This window comes from Pogoniulus pusillus, chromosome 12, assembly GCF_015220805.1.
Source record: "Pogoniulus pusillus isolate bPogPus1 chromosome 12, bPogPus1.pri, whole genome shotgun sequence".
In the NCBI taxonomy this organism is placed as follows: Eukaryota; Metazoa; Chordata; class Aves; order Piciformes; family Lybiidae; genus Pogoniulus; species Pogoniulus pusillus.
Genome location: NC_087275.1, coordinates 22,466,467 through 22,481,024, shown reverse-complemented (window position 1 = coordinate 22,481,024; position 14,558 = coordinate 22,466,467). Strand labels below are relative to the sequence as shown.

The following is a 14,558-nucleotide window of genomic DNA, read 5'->3' as shown; positions in this document are numbered from 1 at the left end:
AAATAGGAATGTACATGTAACCTGCATGTACTAATTGTAATTAACCATTATTAGAGTGGCAGTTAACTTTCTCTTTTGTTGTCTTACCTCTCTGTGGTTGTATATCTAACTATTTCCAGGATTTATGAAAATGCATAGTATCTGCCAGTGCTGGAAAAAACCTGCTCTCAGCTGCTCTTCTAGAGAAATGGTTAAAGATTTTGCTACTCCTGATATTTCATCGCTCACTTGTTCCAACCCTATGGACAGAGAAGTTGTCTGTAAAGATTGTGAAAGTGTTTCATAAAATTGCAGTGTCTTGACCACTGCTGTGCGTGGATGTTGAGTCACAGAATGCTAGGGGTTGGCAGGGACCTCCAGAGAGCATCGAGTCCAACCCTCACTGAAAGCAGGACAACCTTGGGCAGATCACACAGGAACATGTCCAGGTGGATTTTGAAGATACACAACCTCTCTGGGCAGCTTTTCCCAGTGTTCCATTATCCTAACACTAAAAGAGGCTTTTTTCCTCATGTTGAGATGGAATTTCCTGTGATTGAGTTTGTGTCTATTGCCCCTCATCCTGTCACTCACTATTACTGCAGAGAGACTGGGTTCACAGGATGAAAGATCTTTAGAGGTTGGAAGGCACCTCCAGACACTGGAGCAGAGCTGGAGGTGGGGAGATTCAGCCTGGATGTGAGGAGGAAGTTCTTCACCAATAGAGTAGTGAGACCCTGGCACAGGTTGCCCAGGGAGGTGGTTGAGGCTCCATCCCTGGAGATCTTTGAGGCCAGGCTGGATGGGGCTCTGGCCAGCCTGATCTAGGGTAGGGGAAGCTGGAACTAGATGATCCTTGTGGTCCCTCCAACCCTGACTGATTCTGTGATTCTTTATTATTGGCCTTTTTGGCCACCATGGCACATTGCTGTCCCATGGATAACTTACTATTAAGCAGGACTCCAAAGTGTCCTTCTCTGTGGAGCTGCTCTCCAGCAGCTCAGCCCTTAACCTGCACTGGCACATGGTATTGTTCCTTCACAGGTGCAGGACTTTACACTTAGCCTTGTTGAACTTAATTAGACTTGTCATTGCCCAGCTGTCCAGATCTTGCTGAATGGCAGCACAGCCTTCTGGTGTATGAGCCACTCCTCCCAGTTTTGTATCATCAGCAAATCTGCTGAGTCTGTCTTCTGCCTCTTCATCTAGACTGGATCCAGGACCAACCCCTGGGGAACAACCCTAGCGACAGGTCTCCAACTGGACTCTGTGCCGTTGATCACAACCCTTTGGGCTCTGTTATTTAGCCAGTTCTCAATTCATCTCATATTTTATGTTCAAGCTATGATTATGATTTTCAAATGGAAATTTGTCCATCATAGCCTCATGTAATTTTCATGATGTGAGGCTTTGAATAGGTGGTCAGAAAATTGAAAGGAGAAAGAATAAGTTTCACTCCAGCTGCATGAAGTATTTCTGCTGATATATTAGATTGATGTTAGGTCCTTTTATTTTGTAGGCTTATTCTGTTTTTTGTAGATTTTATTTGAAAAGTGTGAATGTTAATGTTTAAATAGTTAAATCACTTCTATTTTGTTACATTCCTTTGCCTAGTTAAAAGCTGATTTTATTCAGTCTCTCCAAGTAAAGCCTTCCAGTGAAAGTCTTACGAGTGTTCACTAAATGTTTAGTGTATTATTTGATTAATTATTATTCAGCTGCATTCTTCACTTTCATAATGGTAGGCATTATTGTATAGATGAGTGGGTGGAAAGATAGCTGCAGTATAGATTTTGGAAGTCTTGGCTTGGAACCAATAGACTCTCTTTTTTGTTCTGAATCACCGTAGCAGTGCTGTGTAAAATGTAAGCCCAGAGGTGTTCATTTTCATCCTCCATAGTGTTCATTTTCCAGTCCTGCTTTCCTGTTTCCTGAGTGTTAGAAAGCTTTTCCTGCATGCTAGAAGAAATGCTCCTATTCTTGGAGAAAACTCTTACTTAATTTAAATAAATCCCAGTAGACTTAACCAAAGTTTTTCTTACCAGGCAGTTGTCATTATCTTCAGAGAAGAAACCAAAAGTAATCTCTTGCTGAATTTAGATGACTGTCATTTATTTCTGCAGTATGAGAACTCCCAGCTCTTCATTTGATGATTTATTCCTTGGACTAATGTATGTTTAGTCTACTGAAGGATAAAAATTAAAAGCTCTGTCTGTGTATAAAGGCCAGCTAATTAGTGGTGGGGAGTAACAACCTACTTGAGAAAGACTGTGTGCCATCATCTCTGAAGGAAGCTATTAGCCTCTTAAGACAGGTCCTGCTTCATACGTGACAGATAGTCAAGCTATTAAGTTCTGTCTGCTCTTCTGGTTTTGGTCAAACCACAGAAGAGCTTTGAAGGAAAACATCTGGATGACTTGAATGCCTCGAATAATCTATCTTAATGTAGCTTTGAGCAGAGGACAGGAATGGGGTTAGTGATGTTTTGGAGCAAGTGAACTTCTGTGTAAGGATCAAGTAACTCCTGCTCTATCTAGAAGACTCAGCTCAGCAAACAGATGGGCCAGGAAGGACTGTATTTAATGACATTGAACCACATTCTCTCTTACATGCTCTTACTAGGACAACACTTGATCCCACTTCCCATGTCTGCTTCCTTCTGCATTGTACCAACCTTTACCAAGCCCTGATGCCATTTGCATTAGATGTTATTGAGCACTTGGAACTGAAATGGATGTCAAGGGTATTGCAGATGTTTTACTGTTGATATAGTAAGGGACCAAGTCCAGGGCTTGGACATGTCACTGGGTAATAGACAGCTTCAAAATAAAATAAAGTTTTTACTCTAGTCTGTTTGTGATGTTTCCTGTGGTCTTGATTGCATTGGTTTTTTTGTTTAAATGTTTCCCAAGGCAAAATTAGATCAATACTAATTCAGCTACAGAGTAGCACTGCTTGTCTGTCTGGATGAGTTAATAAGTAGTAAGAGTCTGCATGTTTTACACTGTGAAAATTCTACTGGTTATTTAAAAATCAGGCTGTAGTTACCAAATTGGACATGAGCACCTACCACTGGCACTAATTGTTGAAAATACTGCCTTTCATATTATTTTCTTTGTACAGCTTTGATGATGCCCTTTTTCACAGAAGTAGGGAAAAGTAATTTGTGTTTGTAATTATCAGTGATTGTCATCCTGGAAAAACTATAAAATGCTTAATCAATACAGGATTAGCACTAGAGTTAAGTAAAGTGCAGGTCAGTGTTTGTAATGGAGAAGATACCTGATTCTTAGTTAGAAAAGTTGTTTTGGAGAACATTTTCTGATGGAATTATGCTTTATTGTAAAGTTAAATTTGTAACCTTTCAGAATTCTCTATTAGTTTCTATTATATCATCCAAAGATACAGAATTTAAGATGCAAGAAAGACACTGACCCAGGAGTTCCCTAGCATTTTGAGTGCATACAGAGTAATTCTTAAATGTAAATCTACCATATACTAGAAACAAACAAAAAAATCTAAGTGGAGAGACTTTTCCCAAGCTTTCTGCCAGCCCATCCATTCCATTGACAAATTAATGCAATGGATGTGCTCAACCAACACTCCCTGACTCCGCTCCTTTGATTTTTTTAACCTTTCAAGGAAATACTGCTTTTAAAGAATCCCTGCCTTTCCACCTAAATCCATCAATTTAGGAGCAATCAGACATAACTGAAATGTACAGCTAGAATACTGTTATTTAGCTCTTAGCACTGTAACTTGAATGATGTCTAAAGTGGTACAGAGATTTTTGTTTTGACTTGCTTGACTGGATGTATTTTTCAAGTGTCCATCCAAATGGGTTGAAAAGCATGATTATACTTTGTGCCTAGATTATGTCTAGAAGAATGATGCCTTGTCCTACAGACTTTCCTCCTGCATGTACATTTTGGTCTGTTCATTGGAAAATTGCTTTGGATTATAATGTTATCTCAAAGACATGAACTACTAATGTTGAACCTGACTCCACAAGTGGCTGAGATAAGGGCAAATAGTGTTGCCATGTTGTCTGCACAGTGATAAAACTTACTCCAACCCTGTAGGGGCTGACTGACTAGCAGGTTCTGTGCTAAACACAACACACTCTTTGCACGTTGTCCATGATAATTTTACTGGTCTTAAAGTGCTGTGCCTCTCTGACACACCAAGGTCGGTGACATTCTTGTTCTTTCCAGCAAATGGCAGTATACATTAAATCTAAATTTCCAAACTATGTTTAAAATTGGGGGTTTTTTTTGTGCTTGTGGCTTTGTTTAATCCTATTGCTCAGCTGTGGCAATGAATAGTATTTCCTGTTTAGGAAGCAAGAGGCTATAAAAATATTTTTGTTTTTTAGAGTTTCTCTCAATCTTTTATTGAAATCTACATTTCAGTGATCTCTGCAACTGATGTGACATAGGGGAAATACAGAAATACTATTTTCTGATGAAATGTGAGGAGTGTAAAGAAGGTCTCATGTTTGTAGCAGGTTGTACATAGAGAAGAAGGTCTCACACTTGTAGCAGGCTGTGTATAGTGAAGAACCTCTCATGCTTGCAGCATGCTTGCTGCATCTGGTACAGATATTTGGAGAGACAGAACTTGTGAGAGTCGTGTGGTAAATGGAGGAACATTTGTTGGTTTTCCCAGATGTGTAGATGGTCATAAACTCATCTGTGTGCTGCAGCTCTATCAGTAATCATTGCAAGTGCAGATTGCACAGTGATCTGGTGCTTGTTTTACACCCTGTAAGCCACAGAGATGGTTTCAGGCTTTAGTTGGTGAGATAAGGGGAGGTTTCTGTCTGAGCACCCTGCAAAGGCCCAGTGCTTTGTGGGGCTTGGTGGGATGTCAGCACAATGAATGAACTGGAGGCTGCTCTTGGACTCTGTTTTAGCTCCATTTAATAGTCATCTGTTCTGCAGCTATGTTCTCTCCAACTCAGACAATTATTTTATTATTTTTTAGTAGTTGTCAGTTTGTCTTTCACTGTCTAGGGTGTCAGCTGTCTGGGATGCATCAGAAAAAAGTGTGGCCAGGAGGTCTAGGGAGGTTTTTCTCCCCCTCTACTCTGCCCTGGTGAGACCACACCTGGAATAATGTGTCCAGTTTTGGGCTCCTCAGTTCAAGAGAGACAGGGACCTGCTGGAGAGAGTCCAGCAGAGAGCACTGAGGATGATTGGGGAACTTGAGCATCTTCCCTACAAAGAGTCTTAAGAGCTCTGGGTCTGTTTAGTGTGGAGAAGAGAAGGCTGAGAGAGGATCTCATCAATGTGCACAAATATCTGAGGGGTGGGTGTCAAGTGAGTCGCCCAATCTCTTTTTGATGGTCATCATCAATAAGACAAGGAGCAACGACTACAAATTTGAACATATAAGATTTCACCTCAACATGAGAAGAAACTTCTTTACAGTGAGGGTGACAGAGCACTGGAACAGGCTGCCCAGGGGGATCATAGAGTCTCCTTCCCCGGAAACTTTCTAAACCTGCTTGGATGCAAGTGGGTTCCTGTCTGGACTACCCTAGGTGATCCTGCCTTCTCAGGGAAGTTGTACTTGATCTCTGGATGTCCCCTCTAGCCTCCGAATTTCTGTGATTCTATAAAGATCACAAAGTGTATATGAGCATGGCCACGATCCCCTTGTGGTATAGAACCACAATGTCTATTCCTGATATATTTTCCTCACTGTTATGGACTCTAGATACTGATTTTGTTCCTTTTTAGAACTTAAGATACTCTCTTTGAGCAGGATGAAAATAATGGATTTTAAGTGCCAGTAATAAGACATACAAATATACAATCCAAATCTGTACTTGGGCATAGCAAAAGGCAGAGCTTAAAACTGTTTGGTATTTAGTGATCAGCTGGGTCTTTTTCCTTTGATTTGAATGGTGTTCTGTAGATGATGACCAGCATACTGTTAGGAGACAGGAGTGCTTGTTTGTTATGATTACAGTGTAGATCTCAAGGTGAATGATTCATTACCACCCCTCCTATCCCAGGGAAGTTCAGATGAAATGTGAGAGACTGCTTAGCTAGTGCAGCTGTGTCCCTTTTGAGCTTCACTTGCTCATATTCCTTGTGTAAGTAGAAAAGTAGGGTATAAGGTAAGAAGAGCCCTTCTGAAAGATTATTATGGAGGAAACTTAAGTTCCACAATAAAAATGCATTGGTTTTATTTAAGCCTATCTGCTCTGAAGCTCTATTTAAATAAGTAGGGTAATGCTTCAGTTACAGTCAGTTTTACTGCATTGGCTGGAGTAAGCCTTTGGTTTGCTTTGCCATGAAGGGGGAAAAAAAGAGTCTCTAAGAATTTTACATCAGAAACGTTTTGCTGATGGATTTGAAAACCATGATTTATGTGTTTTGTGAGTAAAAACTTACATGAAGACTCTTTAGTGAATTTCCCCTTGCAACTGCTAAACTTTTCTCACTGCAAATAATACTGCTATTGGAGAATAGGATTGAAATCATTTTGCCTAAACATTGTATGATTTTAGGCAGTGTGATTAATTCCTGTCTAGTGTCCCTGTGCTGCCTGACAGTGGGTACAGTTGTCCCCATAGACTTGCCTGTCAGCTGCCTGCTGTTCATCTCTGGGGTTGCCTAGAACAGCAAATGGGTCTGTGCTGTCTGCTGTAGGTTCTTGAATGTACACAGAGTGAGACTGCTTCTGATTCTGTCATTGTACAAGCACTCATGTATGTGAAAATATTTTATTTCAACCTGTCACTGGCTTTCAGACAAGTTAACACATTAAGTCTTAGCTTCGTTCTCAGTTCCTCTGTGATTTTAAATCTGTTATTCCTTTAGTTGCATTTCAACTGCCCTAATTTTCCACAATAGGCCTGAGAGGCAAAACAGGCCTGTTTGGGATCATGTTTTATTCCTGCCCTAAAATACAGGTGTTACATAGCATTTTGTTTTACCAGGTACAGTGCAGTCATAAGCAGAGGCATGTGTAGAGTGGATTAAAAGACAGGGAAACAGACTCAGAGCCATCTTCACATATCATAGTAATAGGAAAAGTTACAGTCTGAGAAGGTGGCAGCCTTTCATATCTGTTTTCCTGGAGGTAATCGAGTAACTGGGAAATAATGGAACAATAGTTTGAGTGTCTACACAGCAGTGGTTCTAAGAAAGGGAGGACAAAGTGGAAAAATGGAATAAGTTGGTATAGTGGGAGGAGATGTGTGTGGTTGCTCCTAAGCCTTCTCTTCTGCTGCTGCTCTGGGATGTCTGCACTATTGGAATCAAAATCAACATAGCAGTTGGTTGTGATGTGAATGATCACTGTACTGTTCTAAAGTTTGCCCTAATACTGCTACTAATTCCTGAGTCATCCTTTCTGAACTAGCAGATATATTACTGTATTTCATGCAGCAAATGAGTTTCTCTAAATTAACAGAAAAGATTAAACTTTCAAACATAGCAGGATATCTGGAGTAAAAAATTACCTAGTCCTTGAAGGATAAAAAAAACATGCACCAAAATCATTACACACAAACCATTATTTTGATATGTTCTTCTGTAACATTGTTTTCTGATTTACTTTCTACTAGTCAGGTAAATGATGTTGATTATAAAGTAATACTTCAGTGAAAAATAATGTCTTAATCTGTGCTTTTCTTTCAGGGCAATTAAAGCATTTCAGGAGGCGCTTTATGTTGATCCCAGCTTTTGTCGAGCCAAGGAAATTCATTTGAGACTTGGGCTTATGTTCAAAGTGAACACAGACTATGAGTCTAGTTTAAAGGTAGGTTTAAGTCCTTTCAAATTGAATTAAGAAGTTTTACAGGTTGTGTTGTTGCATCTTCAGATTGCAAGGAATGCCTAAGTATATGGAAGTTAAATACTACCTACTTTAGAAGTACAAGTGCTTCAGTATGAAGTATCTTAGTCTAAAGACAGAATAAGGGTAGATTTTGAGATGTATTGGGTACTCAACACTCAGAAAAGACCAGCAAAATTACAAATGAGCACTGCTGCTTCAGGAAATCAAAATTTGTTGTAGAGTTCTCCTTAAAATAGTACATTTTGAGAGGAGATTGAGGAGATAGAGAAAATTGGAAGAAAAAGAAGAGAAGAATTAGCAGCTTGAACGTATTGATTTTTTTTTCTCCACTGCTCCACTGTAGTAAACAACATTCTTTAAAAGTATTTGAAAATAAAGCTTTCATGCAAAATAATATTCCACATTTTTAATACTGTTTTTGCATTTCTAGAGGTTAATCATTCTTTTATATACTGATGATGCAAGTCTGGTTCTAAGGCAAAAGTTGCTAGCTACTCAGAAATCATTTGCGTTAATACAGTACTTTGTTTCTCTGTACACCTTTTTTTTTAGTGCTTGGTTTCTGATTGTAATGTATCATTTTATATCCCTCCATTCAACATATTTGCCCAGATTTTTAATTCCTTCAGTTTTCTACACTGCCCCCCCATATTGTTTCTTTCCTTCTTGGCATCTGAATTTAGGTATGTGTGCCTTGGAAGAGGGAAGTGTTCTTCAGTATGGTTTTGTGTGCTGAGAAATAAACCTGCAGGACTGACAATTAAAAAAAATTGTTATTAAGTGTAATTTAGAAACACATTTCTATATATCTGTCTCTTAAAACTAGTGAAAAACTTTAATATTTTGTTTTTAGGAATCTTGTGGCTTCCTTTTCCTGGCAGATTGTTTTTTTTGAAGTTGCATTCATGAGGCTTTCAGAATCACATTGCCCAAGATTTGAAAGAGTAGACTGTTACTCTGGTTTTTTTCTTTCTGTAATTGTTACAATGGAAAGTACATCTCTCACTAGGCTTCCTTTTTTCATCCAGATTCCAAACTTTTCACCTACAGAGACAGATGGGGTTGAAAATTGTGAATAGATGATACTACATAGGATTCTGAAAGATTCAGTGCAATGAATGGCAAAAGAGAGCAAGGGGAGGAGAGGTAGATCTGTGTTGGGTAAGGGATTATGTGAGTTTGGGTGGTCCTCTTATACTTTGACACAGATTTAGTATCAGCTGTTGTGATACAGAGGGAATAAGAGAAGTGCTGAAGAAGTGCATTTGGGTTTTATTTTTAAAGTAGTCCTAGGGACAGTTATACAAGGAGGTAAGAAACTTGTAATCAAGTAGTGGCAGGAACTTCAATTTTTAATAGAAGAAATTGATCAAGAAATAAATAACCTTTTCCTTCTGTGCCATGAAATACATTAATGCTATCACTGAACCCAGTGTTTAAATGGATATGAGAATTCAACCTGCATTTCCTGTGTTCGATCTTCACAACTTAGCAAAATAAATAGGTAGCTAATCACAAAGATTTTGAATGTACCAAACTTTTAAATTTTTAATACACCAACTAGCAATAGAAAAAGCACCCAAAAAGCATTTTTAAAACAGAAATCAATCCATTGTTTTCTGTGCAGTGTGATTAAGTCGCTTACGAAAACAAATAGCAGCAGCAAAAATAGCTCATCCTGCTGCATTGAATCAAGTGATTTTGGTTTTATTTTTTATTTTTCCATTTGTAAACTGAAGTAGATCAGAAGTCTGAACCAGCTCAGCTTGAGATTGTTGAGTTGCTAGATCCAGTGCAAGGTAGACAGGCAGAAGTGTGTGAATGGAAAGGAGCTGGTTTGTCCCTTTCTGGTGTAAGACATAACAGGAAACTCTACTCTGGAATTGCCAACGGTATTCCAACTTAATTCTGATTTGCTTCCTTTGCTATGGAGATTTGAATCCTTTGCAGAGAATAAAGTGTGGGAATCAAAGAAAAGATCCAGTGAGGCAATCCACTCAGTTTCAAACAGTTTCAGCTGTTTTCAGTTCAGCTCAGCTGTGAATTTAATGTAGGGTCCTGAGACTGATTTACTTAGAAAACAAAATATTACTGGTTGAATATCAAAATGCATTCAAGGAGTAGACTAAGTAGAACAAACAGGACAGTAGGTTCTTTAAAAGCTAGTCTGATGGATTCTTGAGGTTTGAAAACCAATAAGACAGTACTCTGTAAGCAACAAGAGTATGAGAAGCAAGTTAGAAAATAGTTCCTTAGTGAAGAGAACAAAATGGTTACAGACAAGTATGGGGAGAAAAAATGAGGAAGTATGATGAAAGAGTGCAAGAGGGTGTTTTCACAGAATGTCTTGTTCTCTGAAACTCAGTAGCTCATATCTTCACAAAAGGAAGATAAATAAGTCAAAGTAATCAAAAGACACAGTTGACTTGTAACTCATTTGATTTTGTGGACTTTGTTAAAACAATTACAGATTTTAATAGGATGGTTATGGGCTTTAGGATCCAGCCTCCTACTGACTGTTATTCAGCACAGATCCTTTCCATTGGAGCTCTGTACAACATAATTCATAGCCTAATTTGAGCTTCCTATGGAACACTGGGACAGGAAGTGAAAGTAACTTTTCATCTAGTATTTGTTTGTGATTGTTATGGATTTCACAGATTGTACCAACGTTTCATGAAAGTACTTTGCAATACCATAATGTGTTTGATATTTAAACCTTCATGTGAAGTCTGCAATTACTAAGAATAAACCATTGCCAATAGATAAGTCATTGTTAGTGAGAGTCTTTAAGCAAAGGGGAAAGTGGGAGTCTGAAGGTCATACATCCTGTGTTTTTCACAATTTTAGAGTATTAACATAAATCTTCTATATTTTATGTAAGCGATTTAAGCACAAAATTAATTTTTACTATTTTAAGATGATTATGATCAGGATAATTACTAGAGTGCTGTTTAACAAGCATAAAATCAACTCTCACTGCTTTTTTCAAAATCAATTACTGCTTTTGCATGTTTTTAACATTGCTGCAGTGAAGACTTGCAAATTACTGTGAGAACCCTTGACTGCTCTGCTGTCCCATTGCCACAGACTCTAACTGGAGCACGAGTGCTGTTGAAAATTACTCTGCCTTCAGGGTTACATTAAGGGGGTAAAAACAGTGACCCTTCTATTTGGAAAGAAAATGGTCCCCGTGTAACTTGACAGGGCAGTGTTACCTGCAGAGGTGATACATGAAAGCTGAATTTGTCCCATTCATCAGAGTAGTGCAGTTGAGTCCAAAATCAACTGATTTTTGTGTGTGTAGATTTTATTACTGATTGCTGTAACAGCAACATACCATTAAGGTTTACCTTACAGTCCTAACCTTTTCTGTTTCCTTCTGCCACCTTCCTATTTGCTATTTCCTACAAAAAGTGAGAAGAATACTATGTTGATGTTGGCTGTGGTGGCACTGTGATGGTCTGAAAAGAGAATAAAAGGAGATCTCTAGGAATATGTAGTACATTTTATTGGCTTGGTAAATGTACTTGAAGAATGTTCAAGCTTCTGAGTAGTATGTGCCATGTTACTTCTGGCATGTAGTTTACTATCCTAGTAATTTTCCTGTTTATTGGATACAGTTTTTGTTTTCTTTCAGTTTTACCTTCCTTTTTTCACAAATGCATGTAATCATTGCTATCTTGAACATTGTCTCATTTCTTCTCTTAAGTACTTTTGAATCTTAATCATTTTCTGACAAATAAGTAGGAAGGAAAGAGCCATTGGAGCTCTGTAAGCTGAGGACCAGGTGATCTGGTTGGCTTGATCTGCAGTGTGGGCACCAAATGACTGGTCATGAGTCTAATCTGTTGTGATGTGAAAAATTCCTATGAAGGGAACTGCCCCTTCCACACCAGGGCTGCAGCTGTTGTGCATCAGGCAGCCCCAGTGCCTCTTGTCCAGCTGGAAGCTGATCAAGGAGCATAGATAGAGCATGAAGGAAGAGCTGTATATTATGTGGGGCCACTAACGTCCATGAAAGAGAAGCTAAGGAATAAAGAAAGAAAAATTACAGTTTTGGTATTACTTAGTTTAATGATTGGGTTACATTGGAAATAACAGCTATGGGAAACCAGTCTTCCATCTGGTGTTCATTCTGCTTGATGGCATTAAAATGTCATAGTGTGCTTTCAGTGGGGAGTTAGGGCTGTGATCCTGAAAGCCCTTTGTGAAATTCAATTCACTTCTATTATTTGCTGACAGACTGCTTAAGGGAGAACAAGAAATTTTAGTGCTTCATACTTCTTAGAATGATAACATTGAGGGAACAGTGGGTGGGTGGGAGATCTTCCGTGGGTTTGGTTTAGTGGGTGAGTGTCTTGCTTGCTTTTGTTTGGAATTTTTTTTGCTGGTGGATTGTTTGGGTTTGTTGGTTTGATTTTTCTTTTTTTTTTAGTAGGTGGTGTGTAGGGACTGTGGACACAGGCAGGTTATTTTATGGCAAACCAAGCTATGTTGTGCTTTGGTGTTTTGTTTGGGATTTTAAGGTTTGTAGATGCATCCTGTGTCCAGCAACAAAAACGTTAGAAGAATGAGAAGTAAATTTCTCATGTTTTCAATTATCTGTCTCTTAGTAGAAATACTAATTCTACCTTTTACTTTTAGAAGTTTATTTATACACAAAACAGCTATGCTAGTAGGTTGCTTCAGGCCTGTGCTTTGATCTTGCCCATAAATCATTAATTTGAATATAATTTTAATTTTAAAATTATTTTCCCAAAGATTCTCATTTTTTAGTAATGTTAAGGCATACTGCTTATGTTAGGATTAAAAAAGGGCAGTTAAAGGATTTATTGGAGAATTATGCATGCATGGCATGAATGTGTGTAAAATGTGTTAAAAAACCTCATATACAGATGAAGAGCTCAAAGTACTTATTTATAGTCAGTCAGACACTTCAAATAATTCTCCTGTCTCTGTATATAGAATCATAGAATCAACCAGGTTGAAGGAGGCCTCTGAGATCATCCAGTCCAACCTGTCCAACTAAGATCATCCAGTCCAGCCCTGTCCAGTCAACTAGACCATGGCACTGAGTGCTTCATCCAGACTTTTCTTGAGCACCTCCATGGATGGTGACTCCACCACCTCCCTGGGCAGCCCATTCCAATGGCAAATCACTCTCTGTGAAGAACTTTCTCCTAATATCAAGCCAGTAACTCCCCCAGCACAAATTATTATATGCCAGTGTGTACAGACATACTATTAATTCTTTTTTATTTTTCTCAGTAATAAATTTTCACTTTCATAAATATTTTCTGTGGTTTTAAGCCTTCAAGTGCTGTTCCACAACCTAGTTCTTCCACATGTGCTTAGATGAGTAATTTTCAAAACTTAGAGATGTTGATTTGAAAACTTAAGTATTTATTTTACATTAATAATGAAAAGTTAACTAATCAAAATATATACAGTTTTTGAGAGGTTTTGCTTTCTTATGTCTAATTTTTTGTCTGTTTCTAGCAAAAACTAATCTGTGGCGTTGTGAAGTAAGGGTGACCTCATTGCTGTCTACAACTACCTGAAGGGAGGCTGTAGCCAGGTGGGGGTTGGTCTCTTCTTCCAGACAACCAGCAATAGAACAAGGGGACACAGTCTCAAGTTGTGCCAGGGGAAGTATAGGCTGGATGTTAGGAGGAAGTTCTTGCCAGAGAGAGTGATTGGCACTGGAATGGGCTGCCCAGGGAGGTGGTGGAGTCACTATCCCTGGGTGTGTTCAAGAAAAGCCTGCCTGAGGCACTTAGTGCCATGGTCTAATTGACTGGCTAGGGCTGGGTGCTAGGTTGGACTGGATGATCTTGGAAGTCTCTCCCAACCTGGTTGATTCTATGATTCTAAGAAAAAAAAAAAAACAAAAACCGAGAAAGAAAACCCAACAAACTTAAAAAACAAAAGGCTTTTAGCTATTGTAAGGTGAATATCCAAGTGTTCAAGAACTTCCCTTAAACAATATTTTGTGGGAAGCAAGATTATTTTAGCAAAAATGTGAGTGGGTGGAAAAGAGCATTTGTGAATGAAATTGCTCTCAAGTCTTCAGGGTTTGCATATGCTGATGATGGAGAGAAGTGAAAACACCAAGAGTTTTTTAGCACAGCAAGAGAGTTACTTGCACTTTGGCTTTGACCGTGGGTCACCATATCACAGTGCCTGGCCTGAGGGGTATTTTCTGTTCTCTCTGTTTTGCTTAGGGTTTTGAGTTGTTTTTTGTGTTGGTTTTGGTTTTGGTTTTGTTTTTTCTGTAAAAGAAAACTAGGTGTGTCAGGATTACAAAGAGGAGAAACATGAAAATTGAATTAACATACTGTGTGGTGACTTGTGTAACTGTGGGAATGGGGGAAGAACAAACTGTGAGAAATAGTGACTTGGAAGTTGATCATTCAAGCCAGTCACGAGTATTGCTGCTGGGATGCATCATTTGTGGACCTGCTCCTTGTGAGAGGTGTCTTGGTCCAGGTTTATTAGCTGTAACTGCAAAGCTGCATTCGGGGCACACGATGTGTGTCCTGGCTAGGTAGCCGCAGATAACCGGCAGCGATTAGGCTGTTCTTTCTGTTCAGCCTGGGTGGCTGTGTGGGTTGGAGGCAGAGTGCTGAGTGTCCTGAAATGACCTTAGCTAAGAGCTCTGTGGTGATGCTGATGATACGACAGCAGGGACGAGGTTCTGGTCATCTCATTTCCCTGCGGTGCTTTATTGCTGCCACTAGTTCTTCGGGCTTGTAAGACAG

The 14,558-nt window shown here is 39.0% G+C and overlaps 1 protein-coding gene across 17 annotated transcripts in view; it reads left to right on the top strand.

Annotated features, from left to right (window-relative positions):
* The window catches only part of KDM6A (lysine demethylase 6A), a 161,198-nt gene that overhangs the window by 83,066 nt on the left and 63,574 nt on the right, over positions 1–14,558 (top strand). For all 17 annotated transcript variants that reach the window (XM_064151856.1, XM_064151860.1, XM_064151862.1 and 14 more), the window contains exon 6: positions 7,635–7,755. In XM_064151856.1, coding sequence (XP_064007926.1) covers positions 7,635–7,755 — 121 coding nt within the window. The remainder of the gene's footprint in view (positions 1–7,634; positions 7,756–14,558) is intronic.